The sequence below is a fragment of the Pezoporus occidentalis genome, unplaced genomic scaffold (assembly GCF_034315485.1).
Source record: "Pezoporus occidentalis ecotype Australia unplaced genomic scaffold, CSIRO_AGI_Poc_V1 ctg38, whole genome shotgun sequence".
NCBI classification, from domain to species: domain Eukaryota; kingdom Metazoa; phylum Chordata; class Aves; order Psittaciformes; family Psittacidae; genus Pezoporus; species Pezoporus occidentalis.
In genome coordinates this window covers 3,963,794-3,979,054 of record NW_026915702.1, presented here as the reverse complement: position 1 = coordinate 3,979,054, position 15,261 = coordinate 3,963,794, and the positions used below count along the sequence as shown (strand labels likewise).

The following is a 15,261-nucleotide window of genomic DNA, read 5'->3' as shown; positions in this document are numbered from 1 at the left end:
TAGTAAAATAAAACTCAAATGTTCAATCTGAAAGATGAAAAAGTGCTATAGATACTTCTTCAAGGGGTATCATAGAATGCTTTAAGTCTAGAAGTCACTTAAACTACCATACCCATAGCAAATTAGGTAAAATTAAACTTGCCTATGAGAGGATCATTCAGTCTAGAAAACTTTTGCTGGAAGACTTCCTTCACTTTTTAAGTGGAAAAAAAAAAAACAAACCAACAAAAAAATGCAGAAAGCATTAAAAGTTTTACCAGGAGAAAACACCAGAATTTTTTGCAAGCAGACAAAAATATCAAGAGAGCCAAGATCCCTAGTTTTACTGTTCCCATGTGTAACTCTTAAGAAATGCAAAACAAGTTCCTCTCCTGAGAAGTGGGTATGCCCAAAGGACTAACAAGAGAATCCTACCTGAATTAATTATTCATCAAAGATTATTAATCCATTTTTTAAAAACAAAGATCTGTTCTGGATTGGCATAGTCATATTTATATTTATTCTTTGTATTTTCAAGACAGTTACAATACACAGTGCTTCACTGCAGTACAATTTGGGAGTACCAAATGGGAAAATCGAAATGCAATGATAGCATTTTCCATAAACAAATAAATTAAAGGCAGTCACAGGGTTGGGCTAGAGCTCTCAAGACTTGCTAAATCCTAATGTCCTTCCAATGAGACCCAGAGTTGTTTATATATTCATTTACAGAGTTCTGATTTGCTCACAGATGATAGCAAAAATTAACTGGAGACAAATAAGCAAATGCTTAACAGCCCATACTTCTGGGCAAACCAGGTAGAAGCTTTTAATGCTCTTTCTTTGCGCGACACAGAAGAGTTTCTCTGCTATGTGTTATGCACATCTCTTGCTTTGTGGCAATCCTACAGGAATATCTGCTGCTGCTTGAATCACACGTCATTTTCAGGACATAAAAGAGACAGTTTCATCTTTTGTTTAAATTCTAATGAGAATCCTACTATACTTCAGGGATGGAAGGACAAGAATTCCCAAATCCCCTGAGCAAAATGCAGCTCTTATTAATAGGATTGTTTAGCACTCCCAGAGGATTTTAAACTCCCTGCAGAGTGAAACTCTTTTTAAAATTCCTATTGCAGTTCAACTGCAAAATAGTACAGACATAAAACACTTTCTGTTTTCAACTGCTGCACAAGCCACTGTTCTTAAAACATCACCTCTTGGTAGTGTACTATAAGTACATAATGTTTCAAAAATGACATATTTTTCATTTTCTTAAGCTTTTGTTTCCTATTTTGTTTTGTTTTGGGATTTTTTTTGGCTTGGCATTTCATGACATCTCTGAAGCCTACAAACTTTTAAATACATAAAACTTCCAGCTCTCATGTTAGCTCCTTTTTCTTTTTCTAAAGATGATGAATTGTGATAAAAACAACCAGGATTTTCATCTAGTACCTTACAGGAATCCTGTAGCAAAAGAACAAGGAAAGCAACCAAGGCCTTCCTGACTCCTGTGGTTTTGTCATTTGAAAAAAATAGAAGGAAATAGAATGAAGAAAAACACAAATATTTCCACCTTCAAAAATCCAAGCCACTTATCTCAGAATTTCAGAAAAGCTCTATTTTTAATATTTAATAATATGTTCAGGCCTAAACCTACATCTATTCCCAGTATTTACCCTTTCTTACAGGAATGGGTCTAATTTGCTTTAGTAAGAAAAAATAAATCTCTATGGTTTGCTATGACAAATGGCATTCTTCTCTGAAGTAAGAATCAGAACTTTGTGATATCTTCTGAATTTCTCAATCTTTTAGAAGGCTGCCTTCATTATGAAAAGCTATATTTGAATGTTACTGTCTTACTCCATTAATTTTTTGTGTATCTTCAGTTATATTAGGGTTTAATTAAAAAAAAACAAGACCTTATCTCTTCTATTAGTAATTAGGACCAGCAGAGTTAAGCAGGTTAATACTCCTTTTAAAAAAAACATTGGCACATTTCCTCAGGTCACTGTAAGAAAGGGCCAGGATAACATGAATGTGATGGACAATGGAGGAAATGAGTTTGTCTAGGAGATGCTGGCAACAGAGTAAACGATTTAGATCCTCACAATACTGGCAAGGGTTAATCTAGGAGAAAGATGCTGTTATTTTTGAACTGAAAGCATTCCGTAAAAAAGCTTACAGACAAAATAAGCAGCTTCCTTGAAGTCCATTTCTAATTGATTTTACTGATTCATCTAAGGTAGTAAAGCAATGCTAAAAATTACTTATCTTAAATTTACATTAGCAACTGAATTTGAAGAGGAAAGGTAAAATCATAAAAAAAACTAGTTAAATCTCATCTGTGTTGCAAGGTCAATGAACTCTTAGAAAAAATAGAGCCTGCAGAAAGCTTTTCTGAAGACATCATTTTTCTCTGTTGTAAAGTAAAGAACCTTCAGGGTGTTAATAAATTGAGTAGAAAAGTACATCTTGCTCTTAGTAAGATGTTTGTTCAGAAAGCACATTAAAGACTCATTTAAAACGAAGGTGATAGTGCATATGTATGGTGTCTTAATGATGAGAAATCACACCTTTTTTTTTTTTCTCAGCTCCTTCCCTCCACCCCTTTTTCAGAAGCTGCACTTTTTAAATTAGTTGCCTCGTCAATAAGTAAAAAGGGTATTAGATGTCTTTTAACATATTTGATTTTCCAGATAAAATGGAAAGCTTGAAAGATTCAACAATGATTGAAGGTGTTTCTTCACTTTAACAGCTTTTTTTTGGCAAGTTCACTACCAGGGAAGCATTTCACTTCCCAGATGAGAATCTTGAAGTGATTTATATTATAAAGTTACACTCCTATACTGAATGCAAGGATATTAAGAGATAATAAATAACCAAACTCTAAAGACTGGAAAAATGTTGCAGGAAAGCTAGCTCCTCTATAGTTACACATTTAAAATCCCTGTTTATAGATAATCTTGATTCCGAACGTAAAGCTACCATTTGCCATCTTCTTTACCAGCTTCCTAATTGGTTTAAAATTACTAAGGTGTGAACATATATGTAGATATATAAATAAATAAATACAGTATTACAAGTGTGTTCAAATGAGTAATCACATTAACACTGATACTGGGGTTATCATTACAAAGGATTTCCTTAGATCTTTTATAATGGAGTAAAAGCACGGAAGATCTCTCCTACGGTAACCCAGAATTTAGAGGAAGTCAATGATTTCTAGACTCAAAGACTCACCTGAGAGAGTACAGGAAGTGGCATATTCATAGTGAATTTCTACTTTAAGATAAATCTCTTTCTTCCTAATTACGGAGATCCTAGGAAAGTACGGTGAGAGTGTTTTGAATGCTGCAACTGCTGCATCTCCTGTCTTATTTTGAGAAAGCACTACTGAAAAACTTACAGAACTGCCTGCCCCTGCAATGTTCACAGGGCATTTTTATGAATTAAAAAGGTATATGTGATTTGATAAGCACCAAATAAATGCTATCAACCCCTAAAATCACTCAATTTTAGTTAATGACATTCACTTTTATTTCTGCTGCACCTTGCTTCCTACCACTTCCAGTGCACACACAGAGCTTTGTCCCCTCAGTAGAAAGGTGTCAAAGTGCAGTCACTGACAGAAAAAAATGTGATTTTATCCCTTTCAGTGAGATTAGGTACATTTAATTTATACACAAATGAAAGCTGAATGTCACAGAAAAGGAAGTGGCACACAGCCTTTCAGAGAATATTATCCTCCCTAAATCATTCACTATCTACCTGTCAATTTAAATCAATCATTCAGCATATTTTTTTTTATCAAATCATAAAGGCTTTAGAAGTGTGCGGCCTTATTCAAAATGAATCAAAGTCAATGCAAGATTTATTTCACTGGGTTTTGGGTCAGAGCATTGTGCGAAGATACAGGCAGCTTTGACACTTTGCTCATGTTTAGTGTTGTTAAACTTCCACAGAACTATAGAGTATATATGACTTTACAAGAAAGGATCCCATGCCTACTTTGCATCTGTAGGGACTGGTTCCCTGTACCCCAGGTCCAGAGCCAAATCTAAACAACAGCATTTCCCACAGATGCTCTTTGCGCACAAAAGTACTATCAGAGGAACAAGCCATAGGAGAGCTGTATCCTCTGATGATTTGAGAGAAAAAGTATTCTAGCTTGTTTTTTTCACAGAGCTTTCCCCTATTTCAAAAGACAACCTGTGTTTACTAAACTGCCTCTTTAGAAGGCAGTAATTAAAGTACTAAAGCTGAAAGCTTGGTGTTTTGTTTGTTTGTTTTCCAGTTGAGGCTTTTTAGATGCAATATTTTAGTGTTTTAACATCCACAAAAAATTACAGACAGTCCTGAAAATCTTCAATCTGCAAGACACAGCAAGCACAGAGTGATGCCAACTACTGCTCTGATCTTGGAGGTCACCTCTTGGATCAACTCTTGTGATGCAAGATTTCTTTTATCTCAGTTATCCTTTTTAGCTTCCAGTTCTTTGCTGAGCTACTTTTCACTACAGTTTTGTGCAGCCACTATTTCTGCTAGAGAAAGAAAAAAAAAATCATATTTTCAAAGCAGTATTTCCATGACCTTTTGGCTTTACTTTTAAGCACAGTTGGTACATAAACACCAGCTTACACATTATCCATCATAGCAAATGCTGTCCCTGAAATACCATGGACTCAGAAAGCCATCACTTGCACAGAAGAATATAAGCAAGCTGACATTGCTGGTTAAAAGATAAGGCATATTGAAAGTTTTTTTCATGTGGCATTTTAATTTGATAAACAATTCCTAATAGTCTGGGTTTCACTCTTCATATAAATAAGTGGATGCTAATAGGCCATCCATAAAGCATTCCTTGTTAAAGTACAAATGAGATATTCCTTATGTTTATACATGTGTAAATACAATTAATATTGCAACCCAACTGGAAACAAAATTGCTTTAGTTAACCAACCATTGCAAGGCAATCAAATGTGGTATCAAATGTAATTGTGGAAGATCCATTTGGGGAATAACAGCAATTATTTCATAAAGAATCCTCTCCCCCTTCTTCCAATTCACGTTTTTTTTTCACATGACTCTATGCCAGAAAAATAATTGGACCATCACAAGTGTCAAAACCACTCCCCATTCACTCTGCAGCATACAAGAAAATTCAATCTGACATGGCTGTTTCATTTAGAAATACTGGTTTGTACCTCTGATTTGTAACTGCATTAATCTGAAAACATTTATGTACGTTTCCTTTCTTTAATTGAACATGCAGCTAGGGAACTGGGCAATACTGATGAGTGGTTAGCAGAGAATGGCATTTTTTTATTTACCTGATGCTAAGCGCTTTCCTTTGAATAATTTTGTACATTTTAGTAAAATACTTATTGTCAAAATTATTTTGTTATTTAATTATTAACGCAAAATACCAAACTCCATTATGATCTTTATTTCTGCCCCTTAGCCAAAAGCTAATGGTAAACATATGATACGTGTTATTAACTCATTTTACATTTTCATTTCTGCTATCAAGACATTCAATATGCACCTGACAAACGTTCATATATTAATTAAAAGAACACATGTAGCCCCTAGTGCCAATCTGTGTATTTACAAAGCTATGCAGGGGAACAAAGATAGGAATATGAATACTTTATCTAACACCAAATATTCTCTGTTCAGTGAATTGCTGGGTCACAGCTTCCTAGGTTCAAATTAATATCAATCTGATATTTCTATGTTCATGGCTATTTTAAGTTTTGGTAAACATGAATATAATTTCAGAAAAAAAAAATTCAAAACTTTGGTTTAATTTTTTTTTTTTTTTTAAACTATTCATCCTGGCAAGATCATGAAGCAGATCCTCCTGGAAACTATGCCAAGCCATACTGAGAGCAGGGAGGTGATTTTGAGACAGTCAGCATGGCTTCACTAATGGCAAATGGCACCTGGCACAATTGTTGACCTTCTATCACAGGGTTACAGCATTAGTGGACAAGGGAAGAGTGACTGATGTCAGCTACCTGGACCTGTGCACAGCATTTGGTACTATCCTGCACAACATCCTTGCCTCTAAAATGGTGATACATGGATTTGCTGAGTGGACCATTCGGTAGATAAGGAACTGGCTTAATGGTCGCACTCAAATTGTCAATGGCTTGATGTAAAGTGGAGGCCAATGATGAGTGGATTTTATTAGATGTGGATTTGTGTTTCTATCAGTGGTTTAGTCCCAACTTTGTTTTTATAAAAGCAAGTAAATTCTCTCCTTTAGACAATTCTGACAATCTTTGCATGAAATTATTAGCTGAAATAAGAAAAATGACGCTGAGGGACCAAATCTGGATCTTAGATTCTTTCCTGTACTAGATAATTTCAGAAGACCATATCCAAGGATACTGAATATTTATTATATAGGGCATTAACCTGCAAATAAAACTTTTAACAATGTTTAATGTTTACATGCTTCTTTTGCTGAAAATTATACTCATATTTTGACTAAGGTGTTAGAATAGGCATTCTAGCAGTCTTTTGATTGACACATCCCCTGTAGCTCTGTAGAGACCTTGGTATTATGACCAGCCCTCTTTGCCCTTCCTCTTTTGGATTTATTCCACTGAAGGAAGCCTATATATACTTCCCCAGAAGTAATGTTGGTGATACTTTCTTCTTAAAACTCTATCCTAGTATTCGACTGCAATCTGACTGTCAAGGACATTGCTGATCGTGAGCTCGTTAGAAGCAGAAATAAATTGTCCCAAAGAGTTTCTGTCTGCAGTGACTCACGCAATGCTGCTAGAAGGGCTTTTATCACGCAAAACTAAATCCTGGACAAGAAATAACCCTTGTACAGCATGATGTACAACATTCATAATGTGTATCATAATGTGTAAAGTACTATCAGAAGTACTTCACAAACCCTCATCCACAGAAAGTTTTATGGTATATCTTCTATTTTCCATCACAACTATTAGGAGTATAAATCTTCAAGTGAAAATGAAGTTTATCACAAAGATCTGTGTGCAAACTAATTTGAACAGGCACTTGCTAAAAAGTAGGCCAGAACAGAAGAAAGATTACTTCTGGCAAAAATGGAACAAATTAAATTATAAGAGGCTTAATACATTTATTTGAAATTTAATTGCATAACCTAATGTCAAGGCTATTACATAGTGTGCACTGTTCCCATCCAAGTCAGTAAAGCACAAGGTCAGTTTGCAGTTACTTTATTATAAATCCAACAGCTTTTTTCTTTTTTTTTTTAATTCTGACCATAGTCTTTGCCCGAGCCACAACATTAATATAAAATCACATTTCAAAATTACTTTGAGATCACTCCATGGCAATGAATTCTGTTAAGACCAGAAGCCTCTCTGGTACGACTAACTTCGATTGCAAGTAAAAGGTAAAAAGGAAACCAAAAGCTGAGACAGTGTTGATGTGATGCCAGTGTGCTCAGCAAACAGCAAAATGATTAAAAAGAGCATCTGAGTGTATTCACACTCTTCTGCATTGTGTCCATCAAACTTGCAGGTTTTGTTTTCTATTCAAAACAGAGACAGATCAGCAGTAAAGGTTGCTGTAGCATTCTCGTTATTGCACCCCTATGGAATATGTGCTCTTTTACCATGTATTAGAACCTGTGCCTGTACCGAGAGCACACTTAAAAGCATTCAGGCCCTGTCTAGACACTCTTTACACTCCTAAATGTGAGTTGCTCTTGTCTGAATTATTTGGCTTCACTTCAGGTGTTTGGTTTGTTTGGGTTTTTTTTGTCTCTTTGTTTTCAAATGTCCAAGTGTCTGAGAAACACTGGATCAGAAAGGACATTTGTTTTTTGCTGGGATAGATTTTATTTTTTTCATGGCAGCTGGTATGGGGCTGTGTTTTGTATCCATGCTGAAAGCAGTGCTAATAACACACGGATGTTTTAGCTAATGCTGAGCAGTGCTTGCACAGAGTCAAGGCTTTTCCTGCTCCTCACACCACCCCACCAGTGAGGAGGTTGGGGGTGCACAAGGAATTGGGAGGTCACACAGCCAGGGAGGCTAACCCCAACTGACCCCAGGGATATTCCACACTATATGGTGCTATGCTCAGCATATAAAGATGGGGAAGAAGAAAGAAAGGGGGGTGGTGTTTGTCTTCCCAAGTAACCATTACATGTGATGGAGCCCTGATCTCATGTAGATGGCTGGACACCTGTCTGCCTGTGGGAAGTGGTGAATGACTTCTTTATTTCGCTTTGCCTGTGTTCAGCTTTTGCTTTATCTCTTAAACTGTTTTTATCTCAACCCGTTAAGTCTTCTCGCTTTTACTCTTCCAGTTCTCTCCCCATCCCACCGGGGGGGGCAGTGAGCTGTGTGGGGCTCAGCTGCCAGCGAGGGTTAAACCACAACAATGTTATACAAAACTATTGTACATTTAACTGCGCACCACTATGATTCCAGTGGATCTGCAAACACAATCTAAGTTTGTAGCAGTATCATGTAAAAAGCACCACCTGTTTATATTTTCTGAAGAAACAGGTAATGAAGACATAATAAATGACTGACACAGCAGGGAACTGTAGTCTAAAATTAACAGGCTTATAATTATGCAGCACAATATTAATTTGGCATGCTCAGTAATAAAGAATCGTGTCACTTGTTTTTCAGTAAAGTCTGAAATCACTGAAGAAGATAGTTCAGTGTTCTACTGGATTAGGGCCTCTTTTACCAGTACTAGAATACCATAGAGATGCAGTTATTAACGTATAAAGATGATTCTAAAAAATAGTTTCTGATTCCCAGTATAGTCATATAGTCCTGTAGATAACCAAATCCTTCTGTATTAAGCTTTTTTTCCCATTTTTTCTACCATATAAGTAAAAAAAAACTTATAAAAATCTTTTCTATGATTATGTGTTTCAGTGCTTTTAACTGATATTAACCATTACTCATATGTCTTTGTAATCAATCCTTGTATGTCAAAAACAGATGTCTTCTATACACCTCAGATCTATGTCCCTCTCTCTGTGAAGCTGTTTAAACCACAACACTCCCCTATGACCTCCTGAATTTAAAAGCTCACTCTAGTCTCTAGACACCCAGACTTTGATTCTGTTTACTGTATAAAACCAAATCTCCATTCATAGTCAATGACTCCTTCTGTGGTGAGTATATATAAGCAGCATGTTTGTAAGACTATATTTAACATTTTAAAATGGAAAAATACAAGGTTAAAAGGGGAGAAACTGAAACTTACCCCAAACTCATCCCTCCACTGATGTGATGCTTGGTACTTTTCTGCTTCTTTAGCGAGGCGCTGGAGACCAAAGAGAGAAAGGGCATAAATTTTAGTATGTATTGATTCTTCACTTGGCAAAATCTGTTTTTTTTTTTCTATATATAATTTCTATAAATCAATGCTTTTTTTGTATTCACTTTGAAATTATGTACTTTTGAGTAAAGATGCACCATCTTATTTCAAAAATGTTATTTTTTGTTGGAGAGTAACAGGCATCCTCTTAGAAGGCATTTTTCCTATTTAAATAGTTGAAATCCAGTTTGTCCTCAGCCCCATGGTAAGCAAAGCACAGTGCACAAGAATGATCCAATGATGCTCTTTCAAATCAATCTGTTGTACAGAGACATCCATTGTGTTGGTGACATGTCTTTTCAAAAAGCTGTTTGTCCACACTTGTGAGAAGTTTACTTAATTTCTGCATATAGAAGTTGCCATGTCCTGCATGTTCTCCAGCTGAACTGCTCACAGCATCCCCCATGCCAGAGCCCTGGAAGCAAGCACCCATCCAAATAGTAGCCAGCTCCCTCTGCAGAAGTAGCTACCTGGTATGAATTTAGTTCATGTAGACTCAAGTCATCTCCTAATTTTTGAGTGACTTACTTAATTTTATTACTAAGTTATTCTATAACCCAACAAAAAAAAATAGCAAGTGTTTCTGGGGAGTCATGGTAACTTTCCAACAGAAATAGCCTGACAATACCCACCAGACAGCTAGGGATGAAAACGCTTTACTGTGTAACAATATGTGCACAGGGAGCCTTATGATCCTCTTAACATTCAGACCAACTCCTACACAAAACGAATTGGTCTAAGTCACGTTTTCAGTTGAGTCAACTGTCAGCTCTTGCTAACAGCTAAAAGGAGTAGACCAGAAAGTTCACATAAGCTGGAATGGCAGAGATGGTGCTGTCAGAGCCTCACCTCAGCCTCCCACCTCCACCTCAGACTGGGGTCAAAAACAGCTAGATTGTGAAGAAAACTCAAGATGCCTGTGCCCTTTTTGGTTACACAAGGAGGGACTAGTTTTTCATCTCTCTCAAAGAAATCATGCCTGCTTGTATCTGAGAGATGCAAATGTCAGGTCTTGCCTTCCCTGTTTTGATGGAAGAGTCTCTGGAGAACACTAGCAGAGGAGCATCACAACAGCAAGCTGACACCTGACATATCCCATTCTCCCTCTCATTACAATGAGGGTTTAATCAGGTAACATCTCTCTAACACTGTGACCCACCGCAGTTCCCCACAGGCTTCTCTAGCTAATACTAAAATGCTGAGATTCATATTTGTATATGTAAGAATATGAGCAGAAATGTTTCTAAAACAAACATGCAAACCAGTATTTCTCCATATTAGGTTTTAATAACCTTTTACTCCATGTCTCTGTATTTGTGCGGTGAAGATGAAAGCTATGAGATGTTTTCAGTCCTGGTATGAAGCTCTATTTAACACCACCTTAAGTGGAGAAGGAAGAAAGCTATCCTGTAATATAAACATTCTGGCATACTTCAAGGTAAGTACTTCACTTACTTCAAGGTACTTACTTCATCCTTATAGGCCCCCTTCAGATACAGAAGGCTGCTGTGTGGAGACCTCATAGCAGCCTTCCAGTATCTGATGGGAGCCTATAAGGATGCTGAGGAGGGGCTCTTCACTAGTGACTGTAGTGATGGAACAAGGGGTAAAGGGTTTAGACTTAAACAGAGGAAGTTTAGATTGGATATAAGGAGGAAGTTTTTTACTGTGAGGGTGGTGAGTCACTTGGAACTAGATGATCTTTAGGTCCTTTCCAACCCTAACCATTCTATGATTCGGTGATTCTAAGGTATTTCTTAAAAGCCCTGCAGTCTGCTGGAGAGCAAGGATTCTCAGATGAAGGCAATGAATTCAGATTACTCTGATTTGAGAAACCATGACCAGGAAGAGAGGACTGCAAAGCCAACAGGGTTCATCTATTCTTATGCTTTTGGAGGATGCCTGACAGCTGTGAGATGGCTCTTCTAAGTAAGAGATCACAGGAGCTGATGTGATTCAAACCACAGATTCAGCCACTGTGGTTGACACAGTAGCATGTCAGATTTAAAGTGATTGAATACACCATGATTAAACAAACATCTGCTTAATAAATGTTCCTAGATTCAACAATTATTTCTACCTCTTTTTAAGAAACAAAACAACACAACTTTTTTAAATGGGTAAGAACTGCTCTCTCCCTTGCTGCTTTCTCAATAGTGTGCAGGGTGCCCACAAGTAAGTATTTTTAACCAAACTTTAAAAGATGTCAAGAGTTACCTTCTACTAGATATCCTTAAACCTTTAAATGAGAATAGTTAGATTTAAAGCAAAACAGTTAAGGGGGAGGATAGATAAAATGCAAGTGTTATTTAGTCCATCAGCCTATGAATGTTTCTTTAATTTTTAAAGGGATTACAAAAGAGATCAGACACTCACATAAAAAAAAAAAATAAAAAAATAAATAAATCAAAACTAAAAACCCCAAAGTCCAGCTGCCTGTCAACCTCAAAACTGTCCATTTTGAAGGTCTTGTCCCCAGGTTCCAAGTCATCTGGAACGATAGCCTTTGATGTAGCACAGACTGCAAGAAAGAGACCTGAAGAATCTTTATCTGATCTGTAAAGATCAGCTCCCTAGAAGGCCTATTCATCTTCCAACCTTCATTTTTGTGCACATGTCATATCTTTATCTCCTCCTAACCAGCACAGAATTCTGTCAGCTGATGGCACAATTACAATTATATTCAGTACAATGAAATAAATCTTCTTTTTGTGCTTTTCACTCTAAGTATTTTATCTTGAAAATAGTATTTCACCACCCCTTGATATATCAAGCTATTATAGAATGTGTAAGCTTAGAGTTATTAGACATCAATACCCTTACGAAGCTTTCAAAAATACCAAATCCATGGATTTTTTTAAAGTTTTTTTTAGGAAGACAAATACCCCGGGAGAACATATCAAATTTAAATACCACAATGTAGACACATACAATAAACTTCAAGTCCTGACTTTAAAACACAAACAAAATACTCAGTCCTGTTCTTGCCTGAACAGTGTAAAAGCCATGTAAAAGTAGCTTTGAAAACAGTTTTCATATATGTATCTAGAATATAAATATTGTTCTTCTGTAGATTATTATGAATTGCACATAAAATATGAGAGAGAAATATGAGGAAAAGATTTGGAAAGACTGGGATAAAGTGTCTGAGGTGACAATAGAAGACTGGTACTGTGATTTCACTACAGCTTTAATATAGACCAACAAAATTTTAAAGAAAAGAAATGTATTTGCACTTCTGTAAGCAATTTTTTTTTTTCCTTTAAAAGTATTCTGATCACTAACACTGTAGCACATGAGTTTACAAGAGAATTCATATTTCCCTACCTCGAATAAGAAGTTGTTTCCTATGCATTGCTGTATTCCATTATGTAAATACCATCATCCACAGTATAAATGTAACCAGAATTTTAATACTTAGATTTTAAAAGATGGTGACCAACAGTAGGGTTTTGGTTTGTGCTTATCCCTAACCCTACTGAACACACACTATTTCAATATTATAGAATTTCTATATGCATATGGTATGCATGTGGTCCAGCAAGGAGCAGGGAGCTGGACTTAGTGATCCTTATGGATCCCTTCCAACTTCAGATATTCTATGATTCTAAGATCTACAGTGTGGTTTTACTTCATGTATTTACACTGCAGTGTTACAGCCTGTCTCTTACTCCAGCATCTGCTGTGCCACGATGGCAATCTGATCAGAAGACTGTTAATGAGGAAATCTGAAGCATATAAAGTACCAAAAAAAAAAGTGTGCTTGTAATTGCTCTCCTGTATGCAACACAGACCTCATATGATATATTCCCCAGTTACTCTTTGGAGCCAGTTTCACTCTTGTCATATGAGGCAGGAGAGGAGTCATAACGAAAAAGAGTATGTTAGAGGCCTACTGACACTGTGAAATTTATGAAAACACTCTTCCTACAGATTACTGGCCTAAAATTACACACAATCTAACACAATCAGAAATCAGCTTTTTAAAAACAAAAAAAGCTGATGTTATTGTACTCTGGACCACAATTCAAAATAACACCTAAAAGATTGTTTGCCACTCTTAACCATTACCAACAATATAAATGGATAGGTTTGGTTTTTTTCCTAATTCAGCTGTAAATTACAGAAAGCAATTTAAGTTAAAAAATAAACAGAAAAATCCATATTTCGTGTGTTTGTTTAACACATTTCAAGCCATTTCTGCTTTATTCACATGAACAGTGATTTTATTTCAGACTCCATCCGTTTTTTTTAAGAGGATGACCTCATTTCCAACACCAGGCTGTCATGTTTGTGTCGTGGTTTAAATCCAGTCAGTAATTCAGAACCACGTAGCCACTTGCTCACTCCCCCCTCTTCCTCCCCACCATTCCCAGAGGGATGAGGAGGAGAATTAAAAGAATGTAACTCCCACAGGTTGAGATAAGACACAAATACACTGCTGCTACCACCAATAATAATGATGATAAGGGAAATAACAAGGGAAGAGAATACAACCGCTCACCACCCGCCGATCAATACCCAGCATGACCCAAGCAGCGATCTAGCCCTTTCGGATAACTGCCCCCAGTTTATATACTGGGCATGACGTGCTGTGGTATGGAATACCTCTTTGGCTAGTTTGGGTGAGGTGTCCTGTCTCTGCCTCCTCCCAGCTTCCCCTCCTCCCTGGCAGAGCATGAGATGCAGAAAGCCCTTGGTCAGAGTAAACATTACTGAGCAGCAACTAAAAACATCGGTGTTATCAGCGTTGTTCCCAGGCTGAAAGTCAAAAGCACAGCACTGCACCAGCTACTAAGAAGGAGCAAAACGACTGCTACTGCCAAACCCAGGACAGCATATTAAAAAGAAATGGAAAAGAATTCCTATCACCTTCCACATATTTAAAAGACAGAGCTTTAAAGGTTTTTCTCTGTTAACAACTATAGTGATAATCATTTTTTATGATTCACGATAACCTTTATTCCCATTGCTTCATTAAATGACTGCAGGAAGAGTCAGGCTAATTCTCCACAGAGAAATTTTACTCTTCTAGTGGTTTTCCTCCAAAGCAGAAGATCTAAAATAACCACAAAACAGAACAGAATATGGTTAGAATATGGTTATTAAGGTTGGAAAGGACCTTAAGATCATCTAGTTCCAGCCATGGGCAGGGACATCTCACACTAACCATCTCAAGATAGCAGAGTAAATAAAGGGACAGGATCACCTCCTTCGACCTGCTGGTCACGCTCCTTTTGATGCAGCCCAGGATACGGTTGGTTTTCTGGGCTGCAAGTGCACACTGAAGCCGGCCCATGTTCATTTTCTCATCGACCAACACCCCCAAGTCCTTCTCTGCAGGGCTGCTCTGAATCTCTTCTCTGCCCAACCTGGAGCTCTGCCTGGGATTGCTCCCACCCAGGTGTAGGACCTTGCAATTGGCATGGTTCAACTTCATGACATTGCCATCAGCCCACCTCACAAGCGTGTCAAGGTCCCTCTGGATGGCATTCCTTCCCTCCAGCGTATCAACCGAACCACACAGCTTGGTGTCATTGGCAAACTTGCTGAGGGCACACTCAATCCCACTGTCCATGTTGCCAACAAAGATGTTGAACAAGACTGGTCCCAACACCGATCCCTGAGGGACACCACTCGTTACTGGTCTCCAGAGGGACATTGAGCCATTGACCACAACTCTTTGTGTGCGGCCATCCAGCCAGTTCTTTATCCACCGAGTGGTCCACTTATTAAATTGATGTCTCTCCAATTTAGTGACGAGGATGTCATGCGGGAAGACATTGGTTAGAAAAGATCAATGGGAAGCAAAATCTGAACTAAACTTCTTGAGATTACAGTATTCCAGGTGAAGTTAATGCTTTCTAACATGAGTAATCATATTGATTTTAATAGGGAAAACTGGAAGGGGGAGACCCTAAA

At 37.3% G+C, this 15,261-nt stretch overlaps 1 protein-coding gene and 1 long non-coding RNA gene across 13 annotated transcripts in view; one reads left to right on the top strand and one right to left on the bottom strand.

Annotated features, from left to right (window-relative positions):
• Positions 1–15,261, bottom strand: part of CACNA2D1 (calcium voltage-gated channel auxiliary subunit alpha2delta 1) — a 389,699-nt gene that overhangs the window by 198,084 nt on the left and 176,354 nt on the right. For all 12 annotated transcript variants that reach the window (XM_062631969.1, XM_062631970.1, XM_062631958.1 and 9 more), the window contains exon 4: positions 9,226–9,285. In XM_062631969.1, coding sequence (XP_062487953.1) covers positions 9,226–9,285 — 60 coding nt within the window. The remainder of the gene's footprint in view (positions 1–9,225; positions 9,286–15,261) is intronic.
• Positions 10,406–12,066, top strand: LOC134170535 (uncharacterized). The gene is made up of 3 exons (XR_009967295.1): positions 10,406–10,558; positions 10,674–10,777; positions 11,806–12,066. It is a non-coding gene; the product is annotated as an uncharacterized LOC134170535 (long non-coding RNA).